General features: G+C 42.4%; 2 protein-coding genes across 2 annotated transcripts in view; one reads left to right on the top strand and one right to left on the bottom strand.

Annotated features, from left to right (window-relative positions):
* Positions 1 to 3,165: 3,165 nt before the first annotated feature.
* On the top strand, positions 3,166 to 8,219 carry MED28 (mediator complex subunit 28). The gene is made up of 4 exons (XM_080796833.1): positions 3,166 to 3,325; positions 5,036 to 5,102; positions 5,789 to 5,901; positions 7,159 to 8,219. Exons 1-4 carry the CDS (start codon positions 3,176 to 3,178, stop codon positions 7,354 to 7,356), a joined length of 528 nt encoding a protein of 175 aa, XP_080652959.1. The 5' UTR covers positions 3,166 to 3,175; the 3' UTR covers positions 7,357 to 8,219.
* A 2,048-nt stretch (positions 8,220 to 10,267) lies between these two features.
* Positions 10,268 to 18,115, bottom strand: part of FAM184B (family with sequence similarity 184 member B) — a 159,430-nt gene continuing 151,582 nt past the window's right edge. Inside the window, exons 15-18 of the mRNA XM_080796825.1 lie at positions 16,294 to 16,411; positions 14,396 to 14,500; positions 13,150 to 13,349; positions 10,268 to 11,666 (exon numbers count right to left, since the gene is read on the bottom strand). Coding sequence (XP_080652951.1) covers positions 11,573 to 11,666; positions 13,150 to 13,349; positions 14,396 to 14,500; positions 16,294 to 16,411 — 517 coding nt within the window. The 3' untranslated portion in view covers positions 10,268 to 11,572. The remainder of the gene's footprint in view (positions 11,667 to 13,149; positions 13,350 to 14,395; positions 14,501 to 16,293; positions 16,412 to 18,115) is intronic.

Here is an 18,115-nt window from a genome sequence, read left to right on the forward strand (position 1 = left end):
AGAGGGAGGGGTAAGAATATGTCAAAAATGTCAACATGGAGGACATTAGAAGGAAAGGAAAAGTGAATTGGGGGAAATCGGAGGGGGAGACAAAGCATGAGAGACTGTGGACTCTGAGAAACAAACTAAGGGTTTTGGAAGGGGTTGGGATGGGTGAGCCTGGTGGTAGATATTAAGGAGGGCATGTATTGCATGGAGCACTGGGTGTGGTGCATAAACAATGAATCTTGGAACACTGAAAAAATAAAATTAAAAAAAAAATGTCACCAAGCTACTAAGTGGGAGAACAGAGATTTAAACAGGAGGGAGCCTGCCTCCACAGCTGGCTTAATTGTTACATTGTAATGCTTCTGTCAGTTCAGTGACTTGAGTGGATGTGGGATGTATTTGAGTTAAGGAACAAGACTAATAAAAGAGACTGTTCATGGGTAAAGTATTTGCTTACCACCTGGGACTACAACAAGTCAACAAAATTGTACTCGTGCAGATTTACGACAAAGCTCTCCTCTTTTCTTTTGTATCTAGGTGAACAAATTACCCATGAATTGAGTCCCTCTACTTTTTTCTTTTTTTAGGACTAAACATTTGATAAGAAACCTGTTTATTGGAGTTATTTTTAATATTTTATTATTTTTAAAAGTTTTATTTTAGAGAGAATGTGTGTGTGGTGGTGGGGCAGAGGGTCAGAGAGAGAATCTCAGTCACAAGCAGACTACCCCTCTGAGCAGAGAGCCTGATGTAGGGCTTAATCTCACAACCCTGAGATCACAACTTGAGACGAAATAAAGAGTTAGACACGTAACTGACAAAGCCACCCAGGCGCCCCAATTTTTAATATCTTAAAAATTTGACATGTAAGAGGATGTTATATGTCTCAAGTGGTTTATAGAGAGGGAATGGATATGGGCATGCATATCTGTGTTATTTGTTAGAATTAAAGAAAATCAGGCAGGAATAGTGAGTAAACAGGTTCCTCTGGGTATCCATGTCCAGGAGCTCTTTTGTCAGGGAAGATGGAGAGGTGGAACCACTGGCTCGTGAAGGGAAACTAGAATTAGATTTCTTTCAGTGACTCACAAGGCGAAGCAGGGATTTGGTAGAAGTCTTTTTATAAACAGAGGAACAACAGAACTCTTTTGTTTACCAGAGTGTGGGATCCAAAAGGCATGACTTAGCCGTGGATTCATGTGCTTTATCTAATCTCACTGAGATGAAATTTAGTTATCATTGCAGGTACATTTGGCTGCCAGGTATTAGACAAACCCTTGACTCCTCTCAACCACACTCAACCATGGGTATTATCCATGTCTATCCATGAGGACCAGGCATGGCTATGGCAAGCACCAAATCCAAACCAGCAGTGGTTTAGAATACGATAGTGTTAAAAGGTAGCTGAAGTAAAGAAACCAAAACTGAAGCAGCCACATGGTCATCAGAAATCTAAGGTGGGAAATGTGTATCACCACCCAGCCTCAAGGCTCTCTTGTAGTCACAGATGGCCACTGGGGTTGAAGACTATGTAAGAGTGAGAAGAGTCAGTCTTCTACTTTTGCAAACAAGTAAAGTGAGCCCAACTCTTCTTTTTTTGGTTTTATAAAAGATAAATAGTAAAATATTCATGCTAATATTAACTGGCTTATTTTTAAATATATTATTTACATTCTCAGTTTTAATATGTAGGTATTTTACATATTCCAAGTTTTAATTGAACAAATACCAACACAACCCATACCTGTTTGTAGTACTCAGTATTTTGGGAGTATAAAAGGGTCCTAAGACCCAGAACAGTTTGAGAACTGCTGGAGCCCACTAGTTTCCTTATGGCGTTATATTTTTCTTTGGTCAACAATTATGCCTGACAGTTTGGGGTGTTAAGAATACAGGTGATGAAGACAGGCAGGCCCTGATCTCATGGAGCTTGCATTCCTGTTGGTGCATGTGTGTTAGGTGACTTTGTTAATGAAGACAAATGAACCACATAATTTCATGTAATGATTAAGTGCTATAAAGAAAATTAAATGGTGAAGTGGCTGGAAGTGTGGGCTAATTTAGACTGACAGGGGAAGATGAGTTTTGATCTGAGACCTGATGGGCAAAGGGGAACCTTTGCTTTATCTAGCTGCTACTGCCCTGCCTCCCTCACTCCAGCCCCACTGGCCTTTCTGTGGTTCCTAACTATGACAGGCGGGTTCTTTCTTCAAGGACCCCTCTGTCTAGAAAACTTTTCTGGTTACATTTTCATTCCAGTCATTCTAGCCCAGATCTCTTTGAGAGGACAGCTACCCATCTCAAACCCATCACTAGCCATTTGCTTACTGGGTTTCATTTTTCTTTTATCACTTATCTCCACTAGATATTGCTATATATATATATATATATATATATATATATATATATATATACATATATTTGTGTGTTTGTCTCTCTTCCACAAAAACAGTAAACATGACAACAGAGACTTGGGGTGACTGTTATAACCCCAGATTAAATAGAGCCTAGGGCACGGAAGGCTCAATGTGCTGGATAACTGTAAAATTAAATATAATGGGAAAAGAAACCTTAGCTTCTGAAAAGATAAATGAATGCTAAAAGGAAGTTACTGAAAGATTGCATATGTGGCTTTAATGCAACCATAAATATCTAAGGCGAACAGAGACGTAGTGTTTGTTACCCGCCTCTCCGCACAGAGAACTTACGGGTAACTTTGCCAGTTTGTTCCCGTTATAGCCACAGTAGTAGATTAGTCACTGGTGCACTGTAAGGGCTCAATTACTGTGGAATGAAGGGGTGCCTCCCTCCTACCAATCGCTAACCTGAGCCCAGAGAGAGAAAACCTTGGCCAAAGTCACTCCAAATCTCAAGTGCAAAGGCGGGACTTGGCACAGGAGTATCCCGACTCCGGGGAAAGGGCTAGTTCCACCGTAGCTACTGATTCTCCACTCCCCACAACTGCGCCAAATCCTGTTAGAGCCTTTCATTCTTAAATTAGGAAAAGAAAAAAGCCTGACCGCCTACCGGCAGAAAAGGAGAAAGCGAGGGTTATCAAACCTGCGGTTTCCCTGGAGCCCCAAGGACGCCTGCGGAGGCCCTCAATGTCACATGACTAGGGCTGTCACGTGAGCCGCGCGCGCCAGCCTGCGCAGCCGCACGGTGCCTCTTGCGCGCCATTCCAGGAATGGCGGCTCCGCTGGGAGGTATGTTCTCCGGGCAGCCACCTGGACACCCCGGGGACTCCAGGGGCCAAGCTTCGCTTCTTCAGGCCGCGCCAGGCCCTCCGAGAACTTCTAACAGCACCTTGGTGGATGAGTTGGAGTCTTCTTTTGAGGTAAGATGAGACTGGGGCGTTGTGTTCCCAGCCTACCTTCTTTCCTGAAACATAAGCTGCGCCTGGGCAGTTGTCTCTTTTCAGCGACGCCCACATCAGGCTTATGAATAGGGGAACAGGCTCAGAAAACGGAAGTCACTTGCTTTAGTTTCCACGTTGGGTGGTGACCGGCATTCTGCTCAGGTCTGCTGGCACAGTTGTAAACTTTTATGTTTCTGGAAGCACGTGGGCTTGGAGTTTGCCCATCCCCAGCCTCGGGACCCGTCTAGGTTCCGTCAGTTGTACCTGTTCATCCTTTTTTGAGCCCTGAGCGCTCTTCCCCTCACTCCTGCGTGTTTAATACTGGTTCATCTAGGACAGGTAACGTCACGCTGCTATGTCCTGTGTTCTTTCCCTTGGGCTCCATCCTCAGATGGCTCCAAACTAATGGACTCTTGGAGATGAGATGGACTTAAGTGAGGGTTGCTGTATGAAATTTGGTACTAGAGGGGAAAGAAGGGAAGCTGGAGAGAGTGAAGGAGGCAGGGATGACCCAGATTCTGAGTTCTACCCAAGAAGTTAACCCCTCTAGCAAGGGAAATGGGGAGTGGTAGACAAAGGAGAGGTAAAAATAGGTGCTTAAAAATAAGATGGCTTTCAGTGGTCTCTAGAGTGGAAGATGAGCCATTATTGTGTGGAAATAAAATAACTTTTAATTGCAGCTACCTTTCCACATTTTAAGTCCTAGTCGTGTGAGTTTTATACTGTGTATAATAGCAGAGTAGAGTGTGAATATAGGTTGTTAATGAATGTGTTATTGGGGCTGCATGGGAAAAATGCTTTTACCTGGGACTGTACGTTAAAAAACTTGGAAGTAACTGATTAAAAGACATCGAAATTTATCTGGGAGAAGGATGAGATGCCTTTGCAGTGGTGCCAAGCCATAAAGGAGAGGGTTTGGTAAGCTTTAGAGCAGCATTTAGCATTGAGGTGAGGTGGCTGTCAGTCATGAGTGCTTGCTGAAAGACTGGCCTTGTAGAAGTCTTGGCCAGAGCAGACACCAGTGCCCTAATGCTTAAAACCCTTTAGTGGCTACCTGTAAATCTTGAGATAAAGCCAGAAGGTTTACTGTGGTATTCCTAGCTTAGCATATTCAACTCTCAGCTCCATTGCAGTTTCCTCTTACTCTGACCACAGAAGACTTTTTCTCCATGTGCTGTTTGTGTTCTCTCTGGGTTTCCAGGTCCCCTCTTCCAAATTGTGTATCATTTCCTCAATGGATCTGCCCCTGGTGCCTTTTGTAGGATTTACCACTAAACCAGGCCCTTAAAGTCAGAGGCCATCTATCTCTCATTCCTCCATCAGTGCTAATACAGTGGTACCACATAGCAAGTGCTTGATGAATATTTGTCAAACAGTGAAGGAACCTGTTGTGTGTCAGTCCTGGTGTGGAATGGGACTGCGAGGAAGGGGGTGAGTGGCAGGAGTTGGGACCAGGTGGTGGTGTTAGCAAATACCAGCAGCCTCATTTGCAGGTCTCCCTCTGAGGGTCTGATGGACTCAGTGTACCAAGTTTCTGCATCAGCAGTAGTATGTCTTGTCAGCTGATGTGCAAACTCGGACTCTGTCAGCTCATTGCATGACTTAAGAGAAGTTATTTCTTACTCTGAAGGAAGATTTTTGACATGTGAATGACATATTTTTTCTTACTTTTTTTTTTGGGTCACACAGGCTTGCTTTGCTTCTCTTGTGAGTCAGGACTATGTCAATGGCACGGATCAGGAAGAAATTAGAACTGGTAAGAATTTACTCTCTGTAGACTATGTTCTTACCTTCAGCAAGATTCCTAATTACTGAATTTATACTCGATGTGTTTCAGTTCTATTTGTATCCTAAGAGAACTTTTCCAGGGAATAAGATTTATGCAGTCATTTCTGTGTACTCCTGGTTCTTTGTTCAGTTTATTAATTGACATGTCACTCATAATTAACCACTTAAAATGAGCTTTCTTTCCATTTTGGTTTGGTCAGTGACAACCAACAATGCATACTGCTTTTTTCAAAAAACTTAAGTTTTGATTATTTTTTGAAGGTGTTATGCAGAAAAGTCTCTTGTGCTTCCCTGACTTCACCCAAGTTCTGCCTCAGAGGCAACCAGTGTTTCTGACTTTTTTTGTACCATATTTTACATGTTACATTTTAACTGGAAGTCATGATGCTAGTTGCTGGATATCTGGATTATCTCTCTTCAGAAGAACTTTTGTGTTGTACTGAGGTATCATTCAACTCATAAAAGTACAAATTATGTGCTATTTAATGTTGGTTAATACATAGGGGTTGGGAGTCAATATCACTGCTGTGACCAGAATTAAAATTCCAGATAACATCTGTGGGAAGGTGCCATTTTGATATTTTGACTGTTCATTTATTAGGGAGGTACACGTGTCTAGGGTTTTTCTTACTATTTTGGCCTTTTTCTCATAAGGTGTTGATCAGTGTATCCAGAAATTTCTGGATATTGCAAGACAGACGGAATGTTTTTTCCTACAGAAAAGATTGCAGTTATCTGTCCAGAAACCAGAACAAGTTATCAAAGAGGTATGAATTCACATTTCTCCTTAACTTTTAGGAAAAACACATGTTGTCAGGATTCCATCTGTGCTTTAAATGAGATATATATCCTTTTCCCATGAGTTACCATAGGGCTTTGTAGATTGAATACAAATGTTGCTAGCTGTCAGTGTTGATGACAAGCTGGGCAGGTAATGGAGCCAGAGGGTCGTGGAGGAAAGATGGACTCAAACAGAGCAGTTTAATTTGCTGGCTTTCATGAAAGACTTTTCCTTCAGGAAAGGTTCTGCTTGAAGAAGGTGGAGAAGCCATTAATGTAGATGACAAGCTCATTTTGGACAGAAACTGGGGTGTGTGTATATCCCAAGCTGCCTTAGACGCAGGAAGGGCTCAAGTTTCTTCAAGGAATCAAAAATTAAATGTTTTGTCCAGCTTCCTTGAGACTCAGGATTTCATTTATCTCAGTTGTTTGAACGGGGGCATTTGGGAATGTGTTGAGTTTGCCATGATGACTGGGAAGCTTTATTGGCATTTAGTGTATTGGGCCAAAGCCTGCCAAATGTATTGTGGAAGGAAGAAGAATCATCTTGCCCAAGAGACCTCTGATGCCCCTAATAAGAAATACTAAATTGAAATGCTTGTTTTGGGGACTTTTGAAGTAAGTCCTCCCAGTTAATTAAAAACATTCTTTTTATTCACTGATACCAGCTGTTGAAAACATGAAGGGTAAGATGATATTTTTAGTTTATCATGTCAGATCATTTTCAGATTTGAACACTTGAGTAAGAACATAGGTGTGTTTGCGGTCAGGCCTTAATAAAGAATTATAATGCTGGTATTCATTTAAAAAACTCTTGAATATGAGATTTTAACACTTTATGCTGAAGTGATAGAACAGTGGTTTTGGACTCTTTTTAAACAGTTGTTCGCATATGTTTCAGGTTCTCAGTGTTTTAGATCTCAGCAGTAGCCTTTGAGTGGAGGTATTGGGTGCCTGGGGACTGGGATGGGAAAGAGACTGCCCTTCGGTACTTTAGAATATTGGAACATCTGTATTACTTACGAAATTAAAACGAAAAATAAAACCTCCCAGTGTTAGGCAGGCATCTTCCATTGGAGGAGCTGCTGCAGGTTGTTTATGGATAGTGGAACCAAGCAGGATAATAGGTGTACAGTGGTTTAATTGATTCTCTTGTTTTGAATTACTTCTTAGAGCTCTTACCAGATCAGGAACTGTTTTCACTTTTCATGAGCTTACTCTTACTTCGTTGTCTTCGTTTGTAGGATGTCTCAGAACTAAGGAATGAGTTACAGCGGAAAGATGCTCTGGTCCAGAAGCACTTGACAAAACTGAGGCATTGGCAGCAGGTGCTGGAAGACATCAATGTGCAGCACAAAAAGCCAGCTGAGATCCCTCAGGGCTCCTTGGCCTACCTCGAGCAGGCATCAGCTAATATCCCTGCACCAATGAAGCAAACCTGAGTCAGAGCTGGTCTGAAGGTGATCTGGTGTGTGAGTCAGCCTTAACAGTCTTGACAGACATCACTTCTTGTGGACATGACATTTTGGAAGAACTCTGTGCCAAAGAATAAGATGATTTTTGTTGATGATCTCACCTAAAATTTTCCCCTTATTTTTATAAGCGTTATTTTTTGAGTACTTTATAAAATGTCTATATAGTTTTGGTAAATCAAGTAAATTTTCCCGTCTGTAGCAAAGTTTAGACTGTTAGTGTGATACCACTTAGAGATTTCCTTTTCATGTTTCTTTTTTCTGTTTGTACTTTTTGTTTTTGTATGAGTCTCTTCGTGTTTCCAGTTTTAGATTAGCTTGTATGATCTGATCTAAGAATCAGAAGGTGAGGATTTTGTTTGTAGGCCTTTCATGACAATTATCCCTCAGTAGTTGCGCAGAAAAATAGGTAAATTTGCATGTTTCAAGACTTTAAATTACCTCAAGAAGAAGAATCTAATACAGTGATATTTGTAATGCATCTGGAGCTCTTAGAATGAGGATATTTTGTAAATAGGTTGAAAGGATTATAATATCCTAAGTTAGTATAGTAATAATATGGTATCATAATATGGGATCATAATAATATGATCATAATAATAATATCCTTACGTTGATGTTGACTTTTATTTGAGCTAACCTTTATATTTTGTGTGGTGGTTTTCCACTTTTTGGAGTGGAGGTGTGTAGTAGGAGCAATAATAAGCTAAATTTTGTTATGTTCTCCAGTGATGAATCACTGTAAGTAAGGGGGCAGACATTGTTTTCATTGTGATGCTTGAGGCATATATGCAGTATGAAACATTAAAGCTTGCTATGATCATCTCTTTTCATTTTGAGTTTGCTTGTGTCTTTCTTGTTTCTGTTTTTTTGTAGCTGAATTTTCTACTAAGGATGGTTCTTGCTAATAAGTGACATTGATACCAAGGGACTGAGGCTTCTGGGTGGGGAGTGGGCTGCAGGATGACCCTCAGCAAACTCCCTGTTCTCAAAAATCATGGGCGTCTCAGCATTTGGGAAGACATTTTACCCTCTTGTTGGCTACAGAGGCCAATGAGATTCGCTACTGAGCTGCTTTTGAGAAGTACAGAAGGGCATTGAGTGTGGTGCTCCCTAGGTGAGATTTTCCTTTCTCTGTGTTTACAGTCGCTTATTAGATGACACCTCCTAACTGAAAACAAATGCTCTGTTGTTTTCTAAGCAGGCAGTACTTCTACACCCTGTATCCTGACTTGTTTTGATTCCTTCAGCCTTGAAGGCTCCTCCCTCCATAAGGTTGATACCCATCCGTTCATGGTTGTTTGGCCTGGATGCCTCCTGGTCCCTGAAGCCTCTGCATGCCCTCTCTGCTGCACCCCACCCAGGGACATGGGACTTCCTCTCTCTTTGCTGACCTTGCTTGATTCTCCCTGGGGGTTAGAGATTTATATCTGTTTCTGAGCCCCTCATGAGAAGTAGGCATTGTTCCTCTCAGAATATACACTGACCATTTATTATTTATCTTTTATGCATAATACTTATTACTCATTCTTGTCTGTGCACGTGTGTGGGGTATCCAGCTGGGGTCAACCCCTCAGTGTAGATTAAACAAAGCTTTTAAAAGTTGTTTTTACTTTTGTTCTACAACCTCAAGGTTGTTAATCTGGCCAACCTCGTCCTTGCAGAATCCAGATGGATCCTGGGGAATGAGTATAAAGACCAAGTAACCTCAAGTGCAACCACTGTGTTGGCTGTTACATTGATGCTAGAGCAGCTGATAAGGGCTCAGGTACACGATAGCAGCCATTGCTTGGGCGAGTTCATTCTTTTCCACCCTAATTAAGAAACCGTTTACAGCAATCTTCCTTTACAGTCTTGCTCCAGCAGTGTTAGCCCTTCCTCCTGTCGTAATAGGGCCTACCAAGATTTATCACCAAATCTTGCTGATTCTCCCCCCGACTCAATCCTGAATCAGTTCATTTCTCTTCATCTCCACTGTTCTCCCCAAGCCATCACTGTCAGGTCTGGACCACTCACTCTTGAGAGACTGATGGAATCAGATTATGTACACAAGAACTGGAAGAACGTTTTCTCTCTCAGATTGAGTTTCTTTGTCAGTGTTTTCTAGGGTATGGAGAGGTAGGATTTTAGTCACTGCTGGTGAAGGTGTAAACTTGATGGAAACTTTCTGGATGATAATCTTGGTATGTCACAGAAAGCTTAAGCATGTATCCTTTGATGCTTTACTTCACTCAAGGAATTTGTCCTAAAGAAATAAATGGTAGAAGCATGCACAGATTTAGTTAACAAAGATGTATCATTGCAGGATAGAATCTAGAAATTTAACCATCTTTCACTCAGCTGCACCAAGAAAGAAATCAGACAGATGTAGAGTCTCAATAAAATTCTGTCCCTGCAGCTTGTATCCTGCTGAATTAATTAAAGGAGACAGTTGTACAAGGTGCAGCCTGCTTTGCTAGTCATCAGGAGTTGCAGTGTTGGAAAAATATTTCAATAAACAGAGCTATCCATACATAGTTTTTAAAACACAAAATGGAAGCATGATCCTACAATGTTCACCTTAAGCAGGAAACAAGATGACTAAAAAAAATGTGATATTGGGGCGCCCGGGTGGCTCATTTGGTTAAGCATCTGCCTTCAGCTCAGGTCATGAACTCGGTCCTGGGATTGAACCCTGAGTTGGGCTCCTTGCTCAGTGGAGATGCTGCTTCTCCCTCTCCCTCTGTGCTGCCCCCCAACCTGTGGTCTCTCATACTCTCTCCCTCTCTTTCAAATAAATAAAATAATTAAAGAAAAAGTGACACTGAAAATAACATGGTATATTACATGTCTGGGAACAAGTATTGTCATTTAAGAAATTATAGGGCCACATGTTTTGATTAGATGGTGATTTTACCTTTATTAAATTGTGAGTTGTAATTGGATTTCTCTCAGAATGACGTATGGAAGCAGCTTTTTATTTGAAGATGATCTAATTGAGGTTAATGTGAACGTCCTATTTCCACGCTCCATCTTCATCTAATTTCACCTTTCTTTGGGAAAACAATACAAGTCACAGCCATTTTTATTGCCCAGTTGTTTGAAGTTTTATTCAAAGAGCAAAGGTTTGACAGTGCATAGAATAAATAACTGTTTATGGCCACCTGTGGCCAGCACCAAAGGACTGAGAACATATTTTGCCCAAATGTATTGAGTCTTGTCAAATTGCACTTCTCTGTCAGAAGGTCAGACAATTCAGTGTGGACTGACAGGTCAGCACCGTGAATGGCCAGTCCTGAGTCCCTTTAATGTACTGAGCATCCATGCAATGGAGAAGCAATGCACCATGAGGCAAAGGGCCCAAGCCCAAAGACCACAAGTTCAGTAGATCTTTGACTTCATAGAATACTCTAGAAACCTTGACAAGTGACCAAATTGAAACTATAGTCATTGAAACTGAGATGTGTGATGGGGCAAGGCTCAGTTATTTACGGAAAAAATCTGGCAGTGGTTAATTCCAATTCATGATTGGTATCATTCCCCATAATATTTTGCTTAATTCTTGTAAAGCCCCTTTTGAGGTAGGTGTTATTCCCTCTGTAGTCTACATGTAGTCTTCATGTCCTGGAGCTATAAAGTCAAAGCATTCAATCCAGGTATGCCAAGGTCGGCTGTAGTCCACTCCTAGTTTTGCCTCATTTTGTTTTTTTAATTGGCTTTCATGAGTATCTTGAACTTTTATTCTTCTTCCTACTGAGGTTGAATGTGCATTTTGGAATTGTGTCATTTACATAGAAATACTTTTTAAGTGGAGATGACTAGCATTCTAAGGAAAAATGAAACCACTTTTAGAGTAGACCATGGAAATCACAAAGCCTGATATTCCATAAAATGGAATGAAACCTTTTGGATACTAGAAATACAATGTGAATGTTATCAGCAACATTAATATTTTCCTAGGGTGCCTTTTGATAACACTTTTTGGGGTGGGAGGGTTACCTTAATGGCAAGAATTTTTTTTTAAGCACTGGTGTCACAATGAAATAGTATGAAATGTTAAGGCCAAAATTTGTTTTGGCTAATATATATAAACCATATCACAAGCAAGTTATTTGGTTGGTTGGTTGTTTAGTTCATTCCTTCAATCAGATGCTTTAAAAGAAATGTTTTTCAAATGTCCTCTTTCTGATGAATCCCAAGAACCAGTTCAGAAAGAAAAATACTTGGTAAACCATTCCTGGTGGGCAGAGCTCTGTTTCTGCTGGACTTCTTTGGGTTGGGCTGTTTCACCATCTTGTGTCCTAGAAACACACCAACAAACAAAAAGGGTTTCTTAGATGGTTTTGAAAATTATTCAGCAAACACCGTAATACCCCACTATCTTTCAGGGAAAGAAAGCTGCTTCGTTACTCTTGGAAAGACAGTACAGTGTAACTGGCCAACATTCATAGCTGGAAGCAAGTTGTGAAAGGTGGGGGTGGGGAGGGAACATCCAATTCCCATTTTGAAACCACGGTCTCCAGTTTTACTTTAGACTAATGAGCCATATCGTGCAACCTTATTTATTTCAGGCACAAATAAACTATAAACCTCATAAAAAAGGGAATGAAATAGTTAATCATTGCAGCCTTACAATGTCTGACTTCTCTAAAAGCTATCTAATGTGTTCTAGCATCTCAATAAGACAGTGGAATTAGCCTAATAAATTGAAAAGAGACAGTAAGCCAGAAAGTATGATGTATACCTGCCTGAATGGTCTCTGTCTGCATTTGTGAAGCTTTACACACAGGTGTGTGCTACTGAGATGAAACCAGAGTCAGGAGTTGGCTCTAGCAGTTTGAGAGGGCTGTGCTCAGGGGTCCAAGCCTCAGTTACCCCAGCTGTGAAACAAAAGGGCTGGACTCATTTGGTGACTGCCAGAGGCTCCGTCTAGCTCAATATTCATAAAGGGCTGTGCCTCCCCATTTGTCCAAGTAGACGGGGTTGCGGGCCTTTGGAAAAGGAACTTTTTAGAAGGAGCCCTTTCTGAAATGCAAAATTCAAAGCCCAGAATGTAAAATTTTGCCTCTGAATGGAAGACTGGATAGGAGGGAGCACTAATAAAGGGAAAACTCATATTCCTGAAAGAAACATGTTGCAAGGGTTTCTGGGAAAGTAAGATGGTGTCTGAGAACATCATGAATGAGCTCCCAAACCCATAGATTAAGAGGTCTTACAACTTCAAGATGATACAGTAAATCTTGGGAAATAACCTTAATAATAACAGTGGAAATATACTTTCTGTACTAGGTCTTGTGCTAAAGCATGTTCCACAGATTCATCCCTTTAGTCCCACATCAGTTTGATGAGGGAGATGCTATACTATCATCATTTTAAAGGTAAGGAAATGGAGATCCAGAGAGGTCAAGTAATCTGCCCAAGGCAACCTAGCTAAGAACAAGAAGGATCAGAATTTGAATCCAGACTTCAGGGCCAGATGATGAGAGTCCCTCTTCTGTGTTAGCCACAGTGACACGGGCAGCTGAGTGTCCCTTACCTAATCCATGGAAAAAGGCTTTCTGGAATTTGGTACCAAGATAGTACCTCTTCTAAAGAATGACATACTTCCTTCCTCTTACACAACCCTTTGGCTTGATTGTAATTTGTCCAAGACAGGGCTTGTTTTGCCATTCTTTATATCTGCCCAAATGCCGGATATTTAAGAGGTGCCAGAAAGGAATCCAAATTCCCCTCCTATTAATGGAAACTGGAAATCACAGCTTCCCCTCCCACCCCAGCCCTTACCTTGTGGCAGTTTTCACATCTAGAGACTGGGGAGGTTTGTAAGGCTGACCAGAGCCAGGGCTTGGGTCCAAGCTGGGTGATTTAGTTATCGGAGGAGCACTGATCCTGGAGCTCAGATCACCACTCAGAAAGTTCTTTGCATAGGAGGCGAGGTTTGGCACACTGACCACTCGGCTGGGCACTTCCTCCATCTTCTTTTTCTGTTTGTATTAGAAGGAAGGTTTTTTAGTGCTACCCCAAAGAGGCATTATTGTAAAAGCAAAAAGGCCTACCTAGCCAAAACTATATGGGAGAGGAGGCGAGAATTTGTATACTTACATGTTTGTTTGTTGTTTGTTTGTTTGTTTTTAAGATTTCATTTACTTGAGAGAGAGAGTGTACATGAGAGAGCACAAGCAGGGTGAAGGACAGAGGGAGAAGCAGACTCTCTGCTGAGCAGGGAGCCGGACACGGGGCTCAATCCCAGGACCCTGGGATCATGACCTGAGCTGAAGGCAGATACTCAACCAACTAAGCCACCCAGGCACCCCTTACATGTTATTTTTTAAAGCATTTTTTCCTCCAGTCTACTTTATGTTTTAACAAACACATAGGTTTACAATTTCTTATCAGAAACTTCTGGGGATAGGTGTGTTTTATAATTTAAAAAAAAAATGTTTTAGGCTTTAGAAGGCCATCTAAAACCCCAAGCAGGGGCTGGGCCCATTGTCCTCAAATGTGTTAATATTTCTGGAGTGAAACTTAGATCTTGTTGCACTGAAGGGCATATATAAAAATTATAAATGAGCTCACATCAGGTTTATTGTCCTTTGAACTATTAAAAAATATTTTTTAGCACTTTTAAGATTTCGTGATAGCAGATGAGAGACTTGGATGTGAATATTTTCATTATAACAACTTGCGAAAACATACAGGGATTAAAAAATTAAGAAGTGGGAGATGCCTGCTCTTTACTCTCCTCCCTATCACCCAGACATAACCGTTATTAACAGTGACATGTTTATTTATAGGGAGTTTGGAGAATACAAAAACCCATAAAAAATAAAAAAAATTGTAAGTACACATAATCCACTTAGCCAGATACAAATACTGTTTGCTACTAATTTGGAGTATTTCCTGTGAGTCTTGCTTTTAGTGGGTATCCCTCTGAATGTATGCCAGCCCACTGACAAATAAGCTACAGTTACCTTTAGGAAAACAAAACCAGCAGAATTGTGTGATGCTTGAAACCAGGAAACCAATTTACCTTCATGGAAGGGGTCAAATATCCTGGGTGAGGATTGAAAGAGAAGGACCGATTCCGATGGGACATGGCACTGGGGAAGGCTGCATAGTGAAATCTTCTCTCCTCCTGGAAAAACAATACAACTGAGTCTACATGTGCCTAACTATACAGCACTGGATTTGACCTGAAGGAAAATGGCTGTGTGAGGGCAGATCACAGCACAAGGAGAAGAAAGCCCAGGGGAGGGAAGGGGAGGTCAGCAGGGGTCACCGGGGATCAAGCTGCTGTCCAGGGAAGCTTTGAGAAAGCAGCTTTACTCCTGTGTCCTTTGAGTCCCTAGCTTCTCTTGTATAAGAAAGAGAAAGCTTATTTGAAACACTATACATATATATATATGTCCAGGTACTCTTAGCATCTGAAAAGAGTCTACTGCAGAAAGTTAATAATAAGGAGAGAAAACTCCAGCTACAAACACCATATGGCCATTGTTTATGTGTATCATTATCCACTTTTTTCTTTCCTGCTGTATTATTTTTAAAGATTTTATTTATTTATTTGACAGAGATCACAAGTAGGCAGAGAGGCAGGCAGAGCGAGAGGAAGGGAAGCAGGCTCCCTGCCAAGCAGAGAGCTGGATGTGGGGCTCGATCCCAGGACCTCGATCCCAGGACCTGAGCCAAAGGCAGAGGCTTTAACCTACTGAGCCACCCAGGCGCCCCATGCTGTATTATTTTTAAAGCAAATTCCAGTCATTGTATAATTTCATCTGTAAAAACATCAATACGTATCTCTAAGAGATAAGGATTCTTAAAAAAAACAAAAAAAACAAACCAAAAAGTTAACCACAATACTTCTGTCACATTTAGCAAACAAGCTATTCCTTAATATCTAATTTTCAGTTAGTGGTGAAATTTTCCTGATGGTCTCATCAGTGTACTAATATGATGGGAATGGTCAGGAATAGGAGTGGGAGTGAGATTTGAAACACATGGCTGTACTTGTGGGAGGATCTGACGCCACAATAAGATGTAGATATTACTTGGAGAATATGGGAGGCCATGGGAAGTGCTGAATAGAGCCGTGCTATCATGTGATATATTTTCCTAAGATTGCTCTGGTTCATGTGGGGGAGGTTTGAGTGGGAGACCAGTGGTTCTCCACTGTGTGTGAGAGGGGCTTGGACTAAAGTGGTGGAGGCAGAGATGGGGTGGGGGGAGGTGGCTGGACTGATGTCCCCCGTAGTGGGCTACACTGACAGGAGTGAGTCAAGACCCACGGTCTCCAGGGCTGAATGTAAGCCAGGGGAAGCAGTCCTAGCCAGTTCAGCTGCGGTAATACAGCTCTCAACCAGACCAGAGAGCAGGGAGAGGTGGGTTAGTGCCCAAAGGAATGGATACAGCTATCGGGAGACAGGGATATGAGGTGGGTGGGTTATGACAGGGCAGGAGTGGATGGAGGGTGGGGCATTCCAAAGAAACAGCCTTAGGCTTTGGTGGCTGTTGGATACAGAACCAGAGGGAGAAAACTAAGAGCCCAGGGGGTGGCTTGCTAACTGCAAAACAGGTAGTCATTTTTGCAAAAGGAAGATCAATAAACAATAATTGGCTTGATTTACTAAAATTCAGAAGGCAAGCCATTCTAGATTTTTCCAGTTCTGTAGGTTAAAAACAAAACAAAACAATGTCAGGTAGATGTTGTGGGACTTGAGTGCTTTTTCTGCATCTATTTTCCTGTATTTTTTTTCAGGCATATGTTTTTTGTTTGTTTTGTTTTGTTTTTTAGATCATAGACAAAAGGAATCAAGGATCTTCTGGAGGGAATTTTAGGGTTATCAGGATTAAAATCGAAGGGCCCTGAGCAAAGTAAAATGGCTCTCCCGAAGAACTCTGCAGAGCCCCTGGTTGCCCTGACAGCCTCACCATGAGCTGCTTGATGATCTCCTCTCTCTCCTTCAGACGGGTCTGCAGACGGCCTATGAGCTGAACGTCCTCTGGCCTGGACGCCCCCTTCCCTGTCTTCTCTCCAGAATCTTTCAGTCTGTTTGGAGCAGGCATGCAGTTAGTCTCCTTACTGTCATTATCCAACAACAAACAGGTGGATGTGGTGGGGACGTTGCTGTGAGCTTAACCTGGCCAGCTAATCTCTCTATTCACGAAAGGGGAAACTGAGGCCCTGGGAGCTTGCCCAGGGCCCCCCACTGAGTTGACTGCAGCGCTCCAGGGGGAGACCAGGACCTCAACTCCCAGTCTGAACTTCTCCGGAGACTGCGGGGCCAAGGAACCAAAGGCCTGTGTGTGATACACACGCTGCTCTCAGTGAAGCTTCAAGAACCAGGGATGTCACTGGACAAAGGCCTCCGCAAAATAATGCCCCTCAATCCCCCGCCAAATGCCCACGCTCTCCGTCGCTGCTGCCACAGTAGGGCTAATGCCGACGTGGCTCTGGCGCCACCTGCTGGCCGATACAGAACGCGGCATGCGCCGGTTCTCCGGCGGAGCAGTGGGGCAGCTGGAACAGAGCCAGCTAGCCCTTTGAACACGAAGCTGGAGAGAAATAACTCTCTGCATGGTGGGGGGAGGGTTATGGCTGTTTGTGACCTATGGACTGTAGCTGATAAGAAGCCAGGACTTTAGGGCGAGATGACTTGGGATCTAATTCTTATTCTGACTTTTTCTAGCTATGTGACCCTGTCCGTAGCCTTTCCCTGTGACCTTTGGTTCTCTCTTCTTCAAAATGGGCACAAACCAGGGTGGTTGTGAGGATTTTGTGAGATATTGGAAGCCTGGCATGTGGTAAGTGCCCACTAGGTGGTAGCTCATAAAACCTTCCACTCTGGATTTCTCATGATTTGCTTTGTATTGGAGACAGTGGAGAACATTTTTTAAAGAGCATGAACTAAGGGTCAGACCAGTGACATTTAAATTCACTCAGTGCTGCTTGACCTTAGACAAGTGGCTTTACCTGTCACCTTCCAACTGGTCTCTCTGCTGCTAATCCTGACTACCCCCCTCTCTTCTCCCAGCAGCCAGAATGACCCCATTAAAAGATAAATCAGGCCATGTCACTCCTGCTCAAAGTCTTGCAATGGCTTCCCAGTGAATTCTGAACACATCCAAACTCCTTCCTGTTTAGTGCAGGGTCTCCTTCATCCCTCCCAGCTACACCACCTACCTCAATTCCTACCACTCACCCTCTCACTTATTCCTGGCTGTTCAGGCACATGAAGCAGGCCCCAGGGCCATTGCACTTGCTGTTGTCTCTGCTGGGAATGCTCTTCCTCTAAATGGCTCTCTCAGTCCCCCCACCTGCTTGTGCTTAAGTGTCACCTCCTTAGAGAGGCCTTCCTGGCCTACCGCTGCCACTCCCTAGACACAGATCCTGTATTTCTTCCAGAACTTTCTCTATCTAATATGAGTCAAATGTTTATTTGCTTCTTTCTTGTCTGAATCCCCATCTAGAATTTGTGAGCTCTATAAGAGCATAGTCTTTGTTCAGTTCCCAGCCTAAAATAGGGCAGGGCACACAGTAGGCTCTTAATAAACATCTGTTGAATAAATCAGTGAATGCATCCCAACATGCACAAGGCCCTTTGGTTCCTTTATCTGTTATCTGTCTGGGGGAGTAACAGTTTCCATCGTGAAGGACTGCTGTAAAGATTCAATGAGATGAGGCATGTGAGAAGGGGCAAATGTTTAAAAAAGTAGCCTTGATCCTTCTGATTTCTTCCCAGTGTGAGGGTCA

This window comes from Martes martes (genome assembly GCF_963455335.1).
Source record: "Martes martes genome assembly, chromosome: 2".
Classification (NCBI taxonomy): Eukaryota; Metazoa; Chordata; class Mammalia; order Carnivora; family Mustelidae; genus Martes; species Martes martes.